General features: G+C 29.3%; 1 protein-coding gene across 5 annotated transcripts in view; it reads right to left on the bottom strand.

The window, feature by feature from the left end:
- PAN3 (Poly(A) specific ribonuclease subunit PAN3) overlaps positions 1 to 16,693 on the bottom strand; it is a 129,048-nt gene extending 112,355 nt beyond the window's left edge. The window contains exons 1-2 of one of the 5 annotated variants that reach the window (XM_075307369.1): positions 16,634 to 16,693; positions 12,944 to 13,303 (exon numbers count right to left, since the gene is read on the bottom strand). In XM_075307369.1, coding sequence (XP_075163484.1) covers positions 12,944 to 12,977 — 34 coding nt within the window. In that variant the 5' untranslated portion in view covers positions 12,978 to 13,303; positions 16,634 to 16,693. Of the gene's footprint in view, positions 1 to 12,943; positions 14,709 to 16,116; positions 16,281 to 16,347; positions 16,464 to 16,633 lie in introns of those variants that run through there. The other 4 variants (XM_075307366.1, XM_075307367.1, XM_075307368.1 and 1 more) reach the window with 4 other exon arrangements.
- Positions 16,694 to 18,458: the final 1,765 nt, after the last annotated feature.

The raw sequence follows: 18,458 nt of genomic DNA, 5'->3' as shown, positions 1-18,458 counted from the left end.
TACGTATATAATCTAGTTTGACAAAATTTTCTATAGAAATAAGATTTTGACAAAATTTTCTATAGAAATGAAACCTTGACAAAATTTTCTATAGAAATAAAATTTTGACAAAATTTTCTATAGAAATAAAAATTTGACAAAATTTTCTATAGAAATAAAAACTTGACAAAATTTTCTATAGAAATAAAATGTTGACAAAATTTTCTGTGGAAGTAAAATGTTGACAAAATTTTCTATAGCAATACAATTTTGACAAAAATTTCTATAGAAATAAAATGTTGACAAAAATTTTGTATAGAAATGAAATTTTGACAAAATTTTGTATAGAAATAAAATGTTGACAAAATTTTCTACAGAAATAAATTTTTTACAAAATTTTCTATAGAAATAAAATTTTGACAAACATTTCTATAGAAATAAACTTTTGACAAAACTTTCTATAGAAATGAAATTTTAACAAAACTTTCTATAGTAATAAAATTTGACAAAATTTTCTATGGAAATAAAGTTTTGGAAAATTACAAAATTTTCTATAGAAATAAAATTTTGACAAAATTTTCTATGGAAATAAAATTTTGACAAACATTTGTATAGAAATAAACTTTTGACAAAACTTTCTATAGAAATGAAATTTTGACAAAACTTTCTATAGTAATAAAATTTGACAAAATTTTCTATGGAAATAAAGTTTTGGTAGATTGTTTTTGGCGATATGGACCAATTTTTGTGTAATAAGTCATCGGCTATATATAACTAAAGACCGATATGGACCAATTTTTACATGGCTGTTAGAGGCCATATATTGACAAAATGTACCAAATTTCAACCGTATCGGATGACTTTTGCTCCTCCAAGAGGTTCCGGACATCAAATCTGGGGACGGTTTATATGGGAACTATATATAATTATGGACCGATATGGACCAAATTTTGCATGGTTGTTAGAGACCATATACTAACACCATGTACCAAATTTCAACTGGATCGGATGAATTTTGCTCTTCCAAGAGGCTCCGGAGGTCAAATCTGGGGATCGGTTTATATGGGGGCTATATATAATTATGGACCGATATGGACCAATTTTTGCATGGTTATTAGAGGCCGTAAACTAACATCAGGTACCAAATTTCAACCGTATCGGATGAATTTTGCCCCTCCAAGAGACTCCGGAGGTCAAATCTGGGGATCGGTTTATATGGGGGCTATATATAATTATGGACCGATATGGACCAATTTTTGCATGGTTGTTAAAAACCGTATACTAAGACCACGTACTAAATTTCAACCGGATCGGATGAATTTTGCTCCTCCAAGAGGCTCCGGTGGTCAAATCTGGGGATCGGTTTATATGGGAGCTATATATAATTATGGACCGATATGGACCAATTTTTGCATGGTTGTTAGAGGCCGTATACTAACATCAGGTACCAAATTTCAACCGGATCGGATGAATTTTGCCCCTCCAAAAGTCTCCGGAGGTCAAATCTGGGGATCGATTTATATGGGGGCTATATATAATTATGGACCGATATGGACCAATTTTTGCATGGTTGTTAGAGACCATATACTAACATCAGGTACCAAATTTCAATCGGATCGGATGAATTTTGCCCCTCCAAGAGTCTCCGGAGGTCAAATCTGGGGATCGGTTTATATGGGGGCTATATATAATTATGGACCGATATGGACCAATTTTTGCATGGTTGTTAGAGACCGTATACTAAGATCACATACCAAATTTCAACCGGATCGGATGAATTTTGCTGCTCCGGGAGGCTCCCCAAGCCAAATTTGGGGATCGGTTTATATGGGGGCTATACGTAAACGTGGTCCGAAATGGCCCATTTTCAATACCATTCGACCTACATCAATAACAACTACTTGTGCCAAGTTTCAAGTCGATAGCTTGTTTCGTTCGGAAGTTAGCGTGATTTCCACAGACGGACGGACGGACAGACGGACGGACGGACGGACATGCTTAGATCGACTCAGAATTTCACCACGACCCAGAATATATATACTTTATGGGGTCTTAGAGCAATATTTCGATGTGTTACAAACGGAATGACAAAGTTAATATACCCCCATCCTATGGTGGAGGGTATAAAAATAATGAATTAATTGTATTTAAATCAAATAAATAAGGTATACAGGACTCTTCCATGAGGATATTATAAAATAATCAGATCATCCGACTGATTATTTGCTTGCTTTTAAGGCAACTCAAAAGAGCATTTCTTCTTTATCATATGTAGTGACTTCTTCAATATTTCAATGATTTGTTATGATTCCTTTCGAAAAGGAGGAATAAAACAAAACAAACCAGTTTGCTTCCCTACTTAATGGAGTTTTCTATTTAGTATATGATTTATTCTTACTCTAAATCCAGTTTTTGTTACAGGTCAACTTATTTACGTTTCGTCTCTCGTTTTCGAGAATAGTAGAGAAATAATAGCAATTGGAAGCCAGACCACTGCAAAACCGGAAATGACATTCTTCTCTTTGTGTACAACAAGCAACTCCAGAAGGAACATAGTAGAGTCGTTATGTTCGTCAGCCTTCTTTCAAGTTATTTGTAAACATGAATGGTTGTTCATACTGTCGTTGTAGTCTGGGGACTTGTACCTGTTTTTCGATTATCAGAGTTTTTGTTTTGGTCATTGGTATGTCGAGCTGAAGAGGAGAAGTTTTAATTTCAGTTAGCTAAGGTAATCGTGAAGTTGTTTTGATATCAAAAAGATTATCGACTACGGTAAGATGATATTTAAAGTGTTGGCATTTATTTGCAGCAATGGGAGCAAAAATGGTCACAACAATCATTATTCAATGAATTGACAGTGGACTTGTGACGAAGTAAACTTCGCTAAAAAAAAATGCAATACGCATAAGGAACCAAAAATATATAAATCTGCTACTTTTATTCCTGATTTCCCCAAAAGGTTCAAAAACTCTACACTGAAAAAGCAGTGAACCCACCAGGAAGAAAAATTTCGGTTAATTTTAGAAAATTTTGAATATTTTTAGAAAATTTTAACTAAACAGTATAAAAAACGATGGCATCACGCCGATGTCATAAAAATAGGTAAATATTTTTCGACAAATTAAAGAAAATTTATTAGACATAATTAAGTTTTGTCACTTGTTAAAGAAAATTTTGTAGTTTGAAAGAAAAAATTGGAGTTCAAAATTGCAAGAATGTCTTTAGTGACATACGAAGTTCATGATGAACGCATTTGTAGTAAAATTTACAAATTTAAAGAAATATTGAACTATTTTGTGGAAGACACGAATTTAGTTAATCTTTATCCTTCATTTGTGTATATTTTTTTCCTCAGTTTTAGTTACTTTAACTAACGTACACAAAAAATTATTACTTTACTTTATTATTATTACTTTTTGCAAACATAATAATTCCATGAACTAAACGAAAGTTAAATTAGCTTAGAGTTCATAGAGAGTTCACTTTTTTTTTTTGAGTGTAAAATGTATGACAAGAATATGATTCGAATCGCTTTTTTTTTTTGTCCCCTAAAGATATTCCGAGTCAAATATGGGGCTTCTTTAAAATAAGGAAATTTTTAGAGACCTAGCTGTTAATCTAGTCTCTATAAAATTAAAATCGGGATCCCAATCCACGGTTGTCACTTGTGCCAAAAAAAAAATCTATCAAAATTTTAAGAAAATTTTACCAAGTCTCTACCAAATTTAAAAAAAAAATATTTTAAAGCTTTTGATGAAAATTTTCCCAAAAAGGTTATTTCTATAGAAAATTTTGTCAAAATTTTATTTCTATAGACAATTGATTCAATTTAAAATTTAATTGATGTTGATTGCAAAACTCAATTAATTTGTTAATTAAAAAATTTACATATTTTCACATTAAAAAACTGTCCATCACTTTTTTAACTGTCTCAGTCTCCCGAGTTTGACTAAAAAGTTAATTGTATCAATTAAATTTTTAATTAAAAATTTCAATTTTTTTTAATAATTGACTTAATTTATTTAATTTTTCTATCTTGATTAAAAAGTTACTTGCAACAATTAATTTATTAATTGAAACAATTTTCGACTTCAATCAACTTTTTAATTGGAAATATTTTGGTGATATTTTTTCTGCGATAGAAAATGTCAAAATTGTATTACTCTAGAAAATTTTCCCAAAATCTTATTTCGAGTCGAATATTATTTTTCTAGAAAAAAATTAAATCTATATAAAATTTTGTCAATTTTTTCCCTCTAATTTTTTTTTCTATAGAAAATTTTATCAAAATTTGTTTTTTATAGACAATGTTGTCAAAATTTTATTTCTCTAGAAAATTTTGTCAACATTTTATTTCTCTAGAAAAATTTGTCAAAATTTTATTTCTACAGAAAATTTTCCCAAAATCCTATTTCGTGTCAAATATTATTTTTTCTAGAAAAAAATTCAATCTATATAAAATTTTGTCAATTTTTTTCCTATAAAATTTTTTTCAAAATTTTTTTTCTATAGAAAATTTTATCAAAATTTGTTTTTTTATAGACAATGTTGTCAAAATTTTATTTCTCTAGAAAATTTTGTCAACATTTTATTTCTCTAGAAAAATTTGACAAAATTTTATTTCTATAGAAAATTTTCCCAAAATCCTATTTCGTGTCAAATATTATTTTTCTAGAAAAAAAATTCAATCTATATAAAATTTTGTCAATTTTTTCCCTATAAATTTTTTTTCAATTTTTTTTTCTATAGAAAATTTTATCAAAATCTTTTTTCTATAGACAATGTTGTCAAAATTTTATTTCTCTAGAAAATTTTGTCAACATTTTATTTCTCTAGAAAATTTTGTCAAAATGTTATTTCTATAGAAAATTTTGAGTAATGTAGTTCTATAGAAAACTTGGTCGATTTGTTGTCTATAGAAAATTTGTCAAAATTTTATTTCTCTAGAAAATTTTGTCAAATTGTTATTTCTCTCAAAAATGTTGACAAAATTTAATTTCTATAGAAAAATATTTATTTCTATAGAAAATTTTGTCCAACTTGTATTTCTATAGAAATTGAAGTACATCTTAGTTGGAGAGTAATATTTTGCAAAATCTACCAAAATATTAAGAATTCTTCCCATCTACCAAACAGTAAAAAATCTACAATTTTTGGTAGAATTCTACCAAATGTGAACAGATCTCGTTTATTGGATTTTTATTCTCTTTTTGCGATATATTAACAATGTTATTCGTGTATAAATAAAAACCACATCATGACTCAGTAAATTTTAAGACTATTTCTAGAAATCAAAACTTTTTTCTTCACTTTAAGTTAAACTGGTCATACGACATTAACGAAGGGACGCGAATTTCAAAGATTCGTGTCCAACATTAAAAAAAAAAAAAACAAACAAATATTTTAAAACAAGGATTATGAACTTTGTTTTAATGAAACTTTCTTCATTTTAAAGAAATTTGTCCTTAATATTGTATATATTGCTTGTTCTAAAATTTATATTGCATTTTATTTTTTAGGTAAATATTTTTTTCACTGTAGGGCATCATATGTTCAATATTATCCACCTCAAATTTTTGTTAACTTGTTCTTTTTTGTGATACTAGTTCGGTTTTTTTACAATATTGTTTACTTGGTTCGTGGTGGATGTTGTCTTTTTACATTGTGTACATTACAGATATAATGGGAACATCTACATTTTCCAATATGAAACCTGTTCTTTCTACTCCTTCTCCTTCTAAGTGTATTACAATCCAACCATCACCCGTGACAATAGTAGAGATAAAGGCACCCCAGAACCGAATACAGGAATTAGGTAGGATTCAATATAAATAAAAAAACGACATTGTGCAAGAAGGCAAGGGAGTATGGGGGCACATAAAACTGAAACCACCCAGCCCTTTGCATTAAAGTTTAAAGTTCAATTTCCAAAGGAAATGACAGATATAAATAGGCATGTTACTCCCCCCATTGGAAGGATAAGAACTAAATTCAAGGGTGGCTATATGCATGATGCATACTGTGAAATGTGAACAATATAAAAGTTCAATGGATGGCATAGTACACACAGAGGTCTTGATTACACTTGAGAAGTAAATTAGTGTGATTTGAGTACATTTTCACTGCTTTAAAAATTTCTTGAAATGCATGTAACTGAAGTAATTCACAAAATTATTCAATTGAAGGCAACTTTACCAAATAAATGTAAAAATGGTTTAGTACCCTCTAATCAATCGATGTATCGGTACTCTATACTTTTCCCATCATTCTGGCTACACATGAATACCGCGACGAAAAAGCGACACGTCTTTTGACTTAATCCGCGAATCAATCAATTGTCAAAATTTCATTTCAATAGAAAATTTTGTCAAATTTTTATTTCTATAGAAAATTTTATTTCTACAGAAAATTGCGCTAAAATTTTATTTCTATAGAAAATTGGGTCAAAATTTTATTTCTATAAAAAATTTTGTAAATTTTTTTATAGAAAATTTTATCCAAATTTTTTTCTATAGAAAATTGCGTCAAAATTTTATTTCTATAGAAAGTTTGGTCAAAATTGTATTTTTATAGAAAATTTCGTCAAAATTTTATTTCTATAGAAAATTTTGTCAAAATTTTATTTCTATAGAAACTTTTATCAAATTTCTTTATTTCTATAGAAAATTTTGTCAAAATTTTATTTCTATAGAAAATGTTGTCAAAATTTTTTTTCTATACAAGATTTTATCAAAATTTTATTTCTATAGAAAATGTTGTCAAAATTTTATTTCTATAGAAAATTTTGTAAAAATTTTGTTTCTATAGATAATTTTGCCAAATTTTTATTTCTATAGAAACTTTTATCAACATTTTATTTCTATAGAAAATTTTGTCAAAATTTTATTTCTATAGAAAATTTCGTCAAAATTTTATTTCTATAGAAACTTTTATCAAAATTTTATTTCTATAGAATATTTTGTCAAAATTCTATTTCTATAGAAAATTTTGTCAAAATTTTATTTCTATAGAAAATTTTGTCAAAATTTTATTTCTATAGAAAATTTTGTTAAAATTTTATTTCTATAGAAAATTTTGTCAAAATTTCTATAGAAAATTTCGTCAAAATTTTATTTCTATAGAAACTTTTATCAAAATTTTATTTCTATAGAATATTTTGTCAAAATTCTATTTCTATAGAAAATTTTGTCAAAATTTTATTTCTATAGAAAATTTTGTCAACATTTTATTTCTATAGAAAATTTTGTCAAAATTTTATTTCTATAGAAAATTTTGTTAAAATTTTATTTCTATAGAAAATTTTGTCAAAATTTTATTTCTATAGAAAATTTTCTATAGAAATAAAATTTTGATAAAAGTTTCTATAGAAATAAAATGTTGACAAAATTTTCTATAGGAATAAAATTTTAACAAAATTTTCTATAGAAATAAAATTTTGACAAAATTTTCTATAGAATTTTCGATAATTTTCTATAAAAATAAAATTTTAACAAAATTTTCTATAAAAATAACATTTTAACAAAATTTTCTATAGAAATAACATTTTGACAAAATTTTCTATAAAAATAAAATTTTGGTAGATTATTTTTGGCTCGAGTGGCAACCATGATTATGAACCGATAAGGACCAATTTTTGTGTGATTGGGGATCGGCTATATATAATTATGGACCGATATGGAAAAATTTGGTATTGTTGTTAGAGACCATATACTAACTCCACGTTGCAAATTTAAACCGGATCGGATGAATTTCTGCTCCTCCAAGAGGCTCCAGAGACCAAATCTGGGGAACGGTTTATATGGGGGCTATATATAATTATGGACCGATATGGACCAATTTTGGTATGGTTGTTAGAGACCCTATACTAACACCACGTTGCAAATTTCAGCACGATTGGATGAATTTTGCTCCTCTAAGAGGCTCCGGAGGTCAAATCTAGGGATCGGTTTATATGGGGGCTATATATAATTATAGACCGATATGGACCAATTTTTGCATGGTTGTTAAATACCATATATATTAACACCACGTTGCAAATTTCAACCGGATCGGATGAATTTTGTTCCTCCAAGAGGCACCGGAGGACAAATCTGGGGATCGGTTTATATGGCGGCTATATATAATTATGGACCGATATGGACCAATTTTTGCATGGTTGTTAGAGACCATATACTAACACCACGTACCAAATTTCAACCGGATCGGATGACTTTTGCTCCTCTAAGAGGCTCCAGAGGTAAAATCTGGGGATCGGTTTATATGGGGGCTATATATAATTATAGACCGATATGGACCAATTTTTGCATGGTTGTTAGAGACCATATATTAACACCACGTTGCAAATTTCAACCGGATCGGATGAATTTTGTTCCTCCAAGAGGCACCGGAGGACAAATCTGTGGATCGGTTTATATGGCGGCTATATATAATTATGGACCGATATGGACCAATTTTTGCATGGTTCTTAGAGACCATATACTAACACCACGTACCAAATTTCAACCGGATCGGATGACTTTTGCTCCTCTAAGAGGCTCCGTAGGTCAAATCTGGGGATCGGTTTATATGGGGGCTATATATAATTGTGGACCGATATGGACCAATTTTTGCATGGTTATTATAGACCATATACTTATACCATGTACCAAATTTCAGCCGGATTGGATGAAATATGCTATTCTTATAGGCTCCGCAAGCCAAATCTGGGGGTCCGTTTATATGTGGGCTATACGTAAAAGTGAACCGATATGGCCCATTTACAATACCATCTGACCTACATCAATAACAACTACTTGTGCCAAGTTGCAAGTCGATAGCTTGTTTCGTTCGGAAGTTAGCGTGATTTCAACAGACGGACGGACATGCTTAGATCGACTCAGAATTTCACCGCGACCCAGAAAATATGTATATATATATATATATATATATATATATATATATATATATATATATATATATATATATATATATATATATATATATATATATATATATATATATATATATATATATATATATATATATATATATATATATATATATATATATATATATATATATATATATATATATATATATATATATATATATATATATATATATATATATATATATATATATATATATATATATATATATATATATATATATATATATATATATATATATATATATATATATATATACTTTATGGGGTATTAGAGCAATATTTCGATGTATTACAAACGGAATAACAAATTTAATATACCCCCCTTCCCCTATCCTTTATTTATAAACTTCTACTATATACAAAATTTTCCATGTTTTTGGTTGCGAGCCACTCTAATGTACAAATCTTTGCACAGATTCGGAACAAACAAAACCCCAAACAATTAACCATAGGGAGCAAAGTCGACCAAAGGGTATTTGGTTTAAGAAAAATTACATATTTCAGAGTATTTTCATATTCCCTATGTTTTGCAGTCTTAGTTTTTCCGAGAACTGCAAAGGTTAATGTGAAATTTGTATTCAAGTTCGTTGAATGACAAAGAAAAACAAAACAGAGAGTGAAAAGAAGCATACGAATGAGAGAAGTAACTAAAATGGGCCCAAACTAAATTAAGACAAATGTCGTTTGGGAAATGAAATTATATTCATGGAAAGCTTACATATCCCTAGAAAATTAATGGGTTCTTGCATGAGTAAAGAAATGAAATGGACAAGAAATTGGGAATACGCACATACACATTTTAATTATTTGTCTTGAGACAATTTTTAGTCAAAATTTTAAGAATACAAATGTTGAGATTTTTAAGATATTGAGAATGTTTGAAAACATAATCATTTCATTGATATGTGGATATGTCAAGTGAGCGAACTTTCTGAGCCGATGTCCTCTGATCGGGATAAAATTTGCACGCAGAAAAGGAATATGATCACTTCAAGAGCAAAATGTTATTTTTGGATGGTGACCAAATAACAAGTTTATCGCAAAACGCTGTTTTCTCGCCAAACATAACATGTTTTCCGAAAACAGTTACATAATTTCCGAGAAAATAACACGATTGCGATAAAAATGTTACATGGTCACCATCCATGTAACATGTTTGAGGTAATCATATTGCTTCTCTGGTTGGGCTCCTACGTACACACAAAAAAATTTTTTTCTGATTCAACCACGAAATTAATTGATCCAATTAATTCTTTAATTGAAATGTCTTCAATCACAGAAATGATAATACCAATTAAAAAATTAATTGACAGTCAATTAAAAAATTAATTGATACTATTAATTTGTGTGATTGATTTTTGTTTCAATTAAAAAATTTGTTGCATCGATTAAATTTTTAATTGAATATTTCTTAAAACTCAATTAAGATTTTAATTGGAAAAATTTTCGTGAAATTTTTTGCTGTGTAGTTTAGACACAAAATTGGAGCGAAATCAACGAAGGACTCCCCAGGTTAGAAGGGAAAAGTTTTGCCGAAAATGTTGTGGCTTTGAATTCATGTTACTTTTAACTTATTCCTTGTAGCAAAATTTGCCCTGAATGACAAAATTGTGTTCTCTTTTTAATTTATTTAAATAATACACAAAAAAATCATTAAAGCCAAGGAGACTTTCTCATATCAGAGTAATTTTAACTAAAATTTTCACGAACACGAATAGAGTTAAATTGAATAAGTTCTCTGGAGGGTTCACTTTTTTGGGTTTGCTCTACAAACAATCTACCCTATTGTTGCTCTTATACAAAAAATAATTCTGATTCAATCACGAAATTAATTGATCCAATTAATATTTTAATAGAAATGTCTTCAATCACGAAAATGATAGTATCAATCATAGTTTTAATTGGGCATAACAAAATTTTTGATTAAAAAATTAATTGATTTGATTTGAAAATTTTTATTAATTTTTTAATTGATTCAATTAAACATTTAATTGATGTTGATTGCAAAACTCAATTAATTTTTTGAATTAAAAACGTAACTATTTTCAATTACTAACTTATCTGACTTTGTGTTTTTAGTTTGATTAAAAAATTGATCATTTGAAATAAATTTTTATTTAAAAATTAAAACAAAAATCCATAATTTTTTTTAGCTGAATTTTCAATCACTGACTTAATTAACTTAATCCTTAAATGCACACTGTATCTTTTAAGATACAACGAGAAAAAAAAATATTACGTTGGCCGAATTCTATGAAATCAAGTTTGTTGCATTTACAACATTATAACGCTATTTCTAAAAATATTTCTTTGCGGAAAGTTTTTAGTACTTCTGAGTAATCTGCAGTCAAAATTGAAAATCAAATTTTAACCAAAAATTCAAAAAACTGCAGATTGGAAGTTAAATAATATTTACCATAAATGAGAGTAATGTTGGTAAAAAAACTGTGTAGTGTAAAAATATCTCTATTCTCTATTATCTACTACAATCAAATTGTTTATTTGTAAATAAAAACTTAGTTCAATGCGCACTGTACTTTTTAAGATTTTCAAAAAAACAAAAAACACCATTTGTTTTGAAAAAAAACGTGGTATGCAGATGTTCTTTTTTACCATTTTGCATATTATATATTTTTTCGGAAGAATCAGTGATCTTGTGCATTTAAGGGTTAATGCTTCTATCTTGATTAAAAAGTTAATTGTATCAATAATTTTTTAATTAAAAAATTTTTCAACTTCCATTAACTTTTTTTTTGTGATATTTTTTTCTGTGTTTAAATAAGGATTTTCTCAAATATGATCATATTGTGTATGATTGAATGATCTTTGGTATATGGTTATCTTCGACGGAAAAATATCAGACATTATGCACTCAAAAAAAAGTGATCCCACACAGAAAAATATAACCAAAATATTTCCAATTAATTGAAATTGAAAAAATTGTCAATTAATAAATTAATTGATACAATTAACTTTTTAATCAAGATAGAGACGTTAAGTTAATTAAGTCAATGATTGAAAATTTTAAAAAATTTAATTAAAAAATTAATTGATACAATTAACTTTTTCAACAAATTCGGAAAACTAAGCCAATTAAAAAAATGAAGGAATTTTTTTTTTAAGTTTAAAAATTAAAAATTTATTTTAAACAAATTTTTAATCAAACTAAAAACAGTAAGTCAGTTCAAAACTTTTTTTATGCGCCAGGAAAGAAAATGTAAGTTAATTTTAGGAATTTTTAACTAAAATATATTACAACCGCCGATATGACACAACTAATTAAGTACTTTGAAGCAAAGAATCGAATTGGCAAAATTATCTTTAGCTCCACACAGAGTTCATAATGGGCACAGTTTTGGTAAAATATACACATTTTTTGAAAATTTTATTTTTTTTATGGAAAATACTAATTTTGTAAATCTGTATGTTCCATTTGTGTTTTCATTTAATTGAAAAAAAAAATTATTAAAGTGAAGGAAAACTGCTCATATTTGGGGATTTTTAACTAAAACAAAATAATTTCCATGAACTCAAATAAAATTAAATTGGCTTTATCGTCCATGTGAGTCACAGTGCTTTTAATGTTTCTGATATATAGATATATCAGAGTGATATATCTATATATCAGAAACATTAGAGTAATATATCTATATATCCACAGTGTGGCGCAGGGTATAAAAAAGCCACCGGTTGCAGTTCTCTGGTTCAGAAGTTAGTTACAGATAAAAATATTTGCGTTTTGCGAATTCGTAAACGAGAACATGGAAAAGTAATTTTCTAATGGCTACTCAGATTCAATAATTCGTTTCAATTGTTGTTTTGGATGGTTCAGAATAATAAAATTTGCCCATAAAAGTTATAATTTTATTCTGCTTTCACAGATTTATTTTCTATTTTAATAAAAAAAAAAAAGAATCACTCAAATTTTTGAAAAATAAGTGCACATCTAATACACACTCACACCCATGCATTTAAATGCTATTCATGTTTTTGTTTTGTGTATCATCATTATCATCGTTTTCTACACACACTTACCTGCCGGGAAGAAATTGTTTAAGAACGTTGACATTTTTCAAGTATCACTTGTTCTATGTTCTGCCGTGTTGCTGCCGTTCTTTTTGCTATTTTTGTTGTTGTTGTGTGTTGTCTTTTTTGCGGTTCTTGTTGCTTTTGTATTCCCCAATGTTTACTCCTGCTGCTACTTTTTCCTTCGGTTGTTTTTGTTTTTTTTTTTTTTGCTACATTCGTCTTTTACTTGTTTATTTTATTTTTCTTTTTTTCGTGTGGCTTTTGTTGTTGTTAAGATTGGGGTCTACACATAGTCTATGCCGGGGTTTGAGAACGAAGGACGTTGGAGGATGGGTATAAAGGTGATGTTAGTGGTTTAGAATATGGCTGAATAAACGTAGGAAAAGTGCCGAGTGATTAATTTTTGTTTAGAATTCTATAGAAAACGGTTGCAAGGATGACAATACTGTTGCTGACGTTGGCGAAATGTTGAGATAAATTTTAATTTTGTTGTGTATGAGTCCCTCTTTTTTGTCCTTCTTCACTATTGCGGCGGATGAGAATGTTTATCCGTCCCAATCTATGCAAATATTGTTGATGCACTGAACCTATATCACTGAGTGATGCCAACACTACAATCATATGAAAAGTGTATTGTATAGTGGTGGAGGGGAGAAATGTTTTGCAATTTCTGTTCTTGGTAACACTTTTTAGAGGGGGTGTTGCCAATGAGGTATTGTTAATAGTTGATATGGAAATGGTAATTTAAGTGTAGCACCATGGTGCCGATATATGATGGCAATGGATTATTCTTGTCACACCGTTGTTCTTCGAGTCGTTTGTTTGCAATTTTATGATTTGTTTTCATGTTCTATCTTTATACTTTGTTAATATTTTTCCACTGCAACTCACATACAAATAAATATAAATATATATGGTATTTCTTCTCTCTCTCTCTCTCTCTCTCTATCAGCTGGTTATTCTACGCAAACATCTTAATATGACGAGGGCCTGCCATAGTTTTGTGTTGCTGTAGAGTGGTGTTGTTTTTGCGGGGAGCTGGAACACGAGAGTCATTTAAAGAGACATAGAGACCAACAGAGAACTCTCTATGAACGAATCAGGAAAAAAGAAAGTTATATAGAGGTCGTAACAGCAGCAGCTGTTGCAGTGTTGACTGGCGAGTACTGGTTCTGTCTGGCTGCTTGTTACCTTTCTATAGTGGAACTACTGGGTGTTGACTGAGTTGTTTGCCGTTAGTTATTATTGTTATACTGTTTACTTGTTTTATTTCATTTCTGATGCACAAAATAAAATACAACGGTGAGAAGAACACAACAAAAATACAAAAAGGAATATTCATTGCGCTATAGTGGCGCTTAAACCAATGTTAATTTTTTTTATTTACAAATCATTTGCTTGGACTCATTTAACACTCTCTTGCACTTTGTCATTTTATGCTCTCTCTCTCTCTCTCTTCTCACACATACATAGCATATAATCGGGGTTGTATTTTTTAGTTTGGATATAATTCCAGACTTTTTGTTATTGTTTATATTTTTTGTGGTTATCACGCACTTGAAGACAGATGGCGCTGTATTCAGTCAATAATAGGTTCTTTTTTTGTGTGGGTTATTGTGATGATTAATGTTTTTGTTGTAGATTGATTTCTATATTACTAGGTTTGATTGATTTTATTTTAATGCAAACATATTTTTGTGTTTTGCAATGATGTATTTCGTTTTGTATGTTTATATTGGATTATATCGTTTCGTGATTGTTTTCAAATGTTCTGATCATAGAAGGAAGATACATTGAAAATGAAATGGTAAATGTCATAGATATATGTACATAAGTTGGGTAAAATTTAGACCTTGGGGTATCCTTTGTCAAAACTTCGACGCGTGACTTTATTTTCGATGGTATAATGAAAAATTTAATATTTCATATGCTTCATGCGCTTTCGTTTAGTATTAATTACACATTAGTTAGTGTCAATAAAATAAGGATGACGTTCAATGGCTAAATAAAATTAAAACTCGACGTATCAATCCAAGCAAAATAATTAGGCATCTATCTGAGGTGAGTTTCCAAAGATAATTGAGTATAACAAGATTGAGCATTGTGCTCTTATCAAGAGAAGACAAATGTCAAGGTGTAGAGGGCTATGAGAAAAAAATTATTTTATTTGTCAATTTTTTCCAAAGCAGCTCTGCCCAAGAATAAATTTAAACGGCAATACTCACATAAAACCATAATGAATATTTGCTTTAAAATACACATACGTTTTATTTTAATTTTCTACAATCGTTTTGGTACTGCTTTTGTGGGTTTTTATTCAGAAATTTATCAAAAACACAAATGTTATGATATTTTCCGACGCAAACGGCAGTACATTTGAGAGACACGTCGACGCAAACTTTATGATATTTTGTTGGCAGAGTCCTCTGGTGCTTAAGTTTTGCTATGACAAGACTGCATCTTCTTCTCAATTATCTTTGAGTTTCTTCAATGAATGTTTCTTCATCTTTGTCTCACAGTAATTTAGTTAATCCGAGATAAATTTTTAAATTTAATAGAAGATATTAATCTTATGTACACACATATTTTTAAGGAAATTTATTTAAACGAATATATTTACGAGTGTAACAATTATTTGTGGAAGCAATGTTTCAGAAAAATCGCTGCTCTGGAAGTCAAACAGTTGGCAACCCTAATAGATGTTCCAAGGAGTTTGTGCGAAAAAAGGAATATTCTAACAACTAGGAAGATTTTAATGTGTGGGAGGAACATTAACCCGACAGATGGAGAGAAAGTTAATGTTTATAAACAAACGAATTCTCTATATCTCTTATACACTTTCTCTCGCACAAACAAAATTTTTCGCTCTCTCTCTCTCGCTCCATCAATGTATTACACACGTATTATTATTGGTGAGATGAGATTTGCGTTCAATATGAGTGCGAATGTATTTGCTGTTGATGGCGAGTCTATGACAATAAAAACTGTGTTGAGAATTTAATAAGGATATAGAATGGCAAAAATATATGGATAATATAGGCCTGTGTATATACGAACATTTATATATTTTGTATACAAAATTTAAAATATATTTTGTTGTATTTATTATCAGTCTGATATTCTTAAAGCAATTGAGTTTGAGAAAGCAAAACACAAGAAAACACTTGATGTTTACATACATTTTCTTGAATACGACTGTCTTGTATGTATTTGAATCGCCTCGACTCTGCCTACATTGAAGTATAAATGTTACTGCTGCTTTTGATGGTGAAGTTGAAATTTCGATGGGTACACTTTTTCATTACAATTAGTTTAAATTAATTCTTGTTTATTAGAATTCTCCATGATTTATTCGTATTATCATTTGTAAGATATATTTATTTCTTTGTTACATTTTATTTTAAATTTACATTGAAAGACGTATGATGAGTTTATGCTTGTGTGTATGTATATACAAATTCGTTTTGACTTTTGTTAAGATATTTTCATTGAAATAAAGAATATTGCAAAATTTGCACACATATTGTTCGCTAAAATATAAAAGAAAAAGAAGTTGTTTATGATGACTTTTTTTTTAGTTCTTCATTAGCACTTGATCATGTTTTTATTTTTATCAAATTTTTCGACCATAAGAAATAAATGCAAATAAATATGATTTGTTTCACTCATTCACTCCAATCATTCTTTTCTAGTTACTTTCAACACACTCGTTCAGTTGGACCGTTCCGCATAGTGATTTGCATTGACTCCGCGCCACCACCAACAACGACGTTCTCCTGAAAGGTATCGAATGAAACTAAAGAATTGTTCTTCTGTTGCTTGGTGTTATTTTGTTTTTTTTCTACGTCACGGATAAAAACACATACACTAATACTCCCAGGCGTAACCATTTTCAAAAACACGCAAAGCGAAAAACAATACTCAAAATAGAAATTGCAAATAAACAACACTCATACCATTGATTCCTTCGACATGGATATACTCTCCACCTCTCTCACACCGACGGAAAACTTTCACACAGTCAAGCTGTAAAATGTTTGGGGAGATCAGGATATTTTTGTTTTACAGTTTTCTGCTAATGTCACTGTTGCTGAGGAAGAGATTGTTGGTTTTTTTTTTATATTGAGTTTCATAAACATGGATGGCAAAGCACAGTGATTCGAGATAGAAAATGTGTGAACTACCATATATTTAGGTAAAAGCTGAGTACTATGTTCAGATTTCAAGCTGAAAACCAGCTTATTTTCACGGTTACTTTATTTAATCAATTAATTTTGAAATATTAAATGGTTCGCAATCAATACATTGGATCTTTTCCATCCATAATTTGAAGAGACTTGATAAAAATGTTATCGTCTTCATATATATTTTTGCACTTTTAATTTAGTGTTTTGGTGAAAAACTCGAACATAGTACTCACCCAAAGGTGGGTACTCAATTTGACTTTAAGACGGTATGCACCTCTTGCGAAAAATTGCCTTCCCATATATGAAATTCAATTCAGTTCAATTTCGGGAGCAACTCTAGTTTAGCTATACCCCGTAAAAAAATATTTTGGGTCGATAGAGAATTAAATTTGACATCGAAATAAACAGTAACCCGTTGGCGGTCGTAACCGGTTATTCGAGCCTAAAGTGTAAGCAAATAATCGTTAATAAAACCGGTTTTATTGAACCGATTACATCACTAAAAAGCTAAAGGTAAGACCTTTCAAATGAGGTATGACTCGGTTTATCCGGTTATCAGTTTAGGTTTTAGATGAAAAAATGTGTGTTTTTGAACCGGTTTTTTTGACAAACCCGGCTTTTAATCCAAAAACGCTCGATGTAAATGTGCAAAATAACTAATTGCATTGTGTAGCTAACACTTCTACCTATCCGTTAAAGTCATATTCAAGCCAATATCTCTGTTATAACCAGAGATATTTGCAGGTGAATTTAATTGTAGCCGTGTAATTAGAACTTTGCAAAATATAAACTATTAAAAATTAATATAAACTTTAAAAAATTTTTAAAAAGTGTCATTTGTTTTATTTTTGTTATCAAATGTGAATTAGTGTGAACGTCTACTTTTGAAACCTGTTAACATTTGTAATTGTAAGAGTGAAAAGGCGCCTCAGGCGAAAAAATTGTTCATTTTTCTTTTCACACCGGATATGGATCCGGTTAATATGTGTAATCGTAGGAAAATTAAAGCGCCGCAGACAAAAATTTTTATTTTTCTTTATTTTTCAAACCGGATATGGATATATAATAGTTTATATCACCGACTTAGACATTGACGGATAGGTAGAAGTGTTAGCTACACAATGCAATCGGTTATGTAGTACCTTTACATCGAGTATTTTTTGAGATATTAGCTTATTTGCAAAAAACCGGTTCCGAAAAAAAACAAGTTTTTACCTGTACATCTGGAACGGATGTAGCTGATATAAAGGTTCATACATCATTTTAAAGGTCTCTTCAGGCCTTTCTAGTGATGTACATTTCAAGGTAGTCGGTTTTCTAGAACCGGTTTTATT

The sequence above is a fragment of the Haematobia irritans genome, chromosome 4 (genome assembly GCF_050003625.1).
Source record: "Haematobia irritans isolate KBUSLIRL chromosome 4, ASM5000362v1, whole genome shotgun sequence".
NCBI lineage: Eukaryota > Metazoa > Arthropoda > Insecta > Diptera > Muscidae > Haematobia > Haematobia irritans.
Note: the sequence above shows the minus strand (reverse complement) of the source record. Positions and strands in the feature narration are given on the sequence as shown.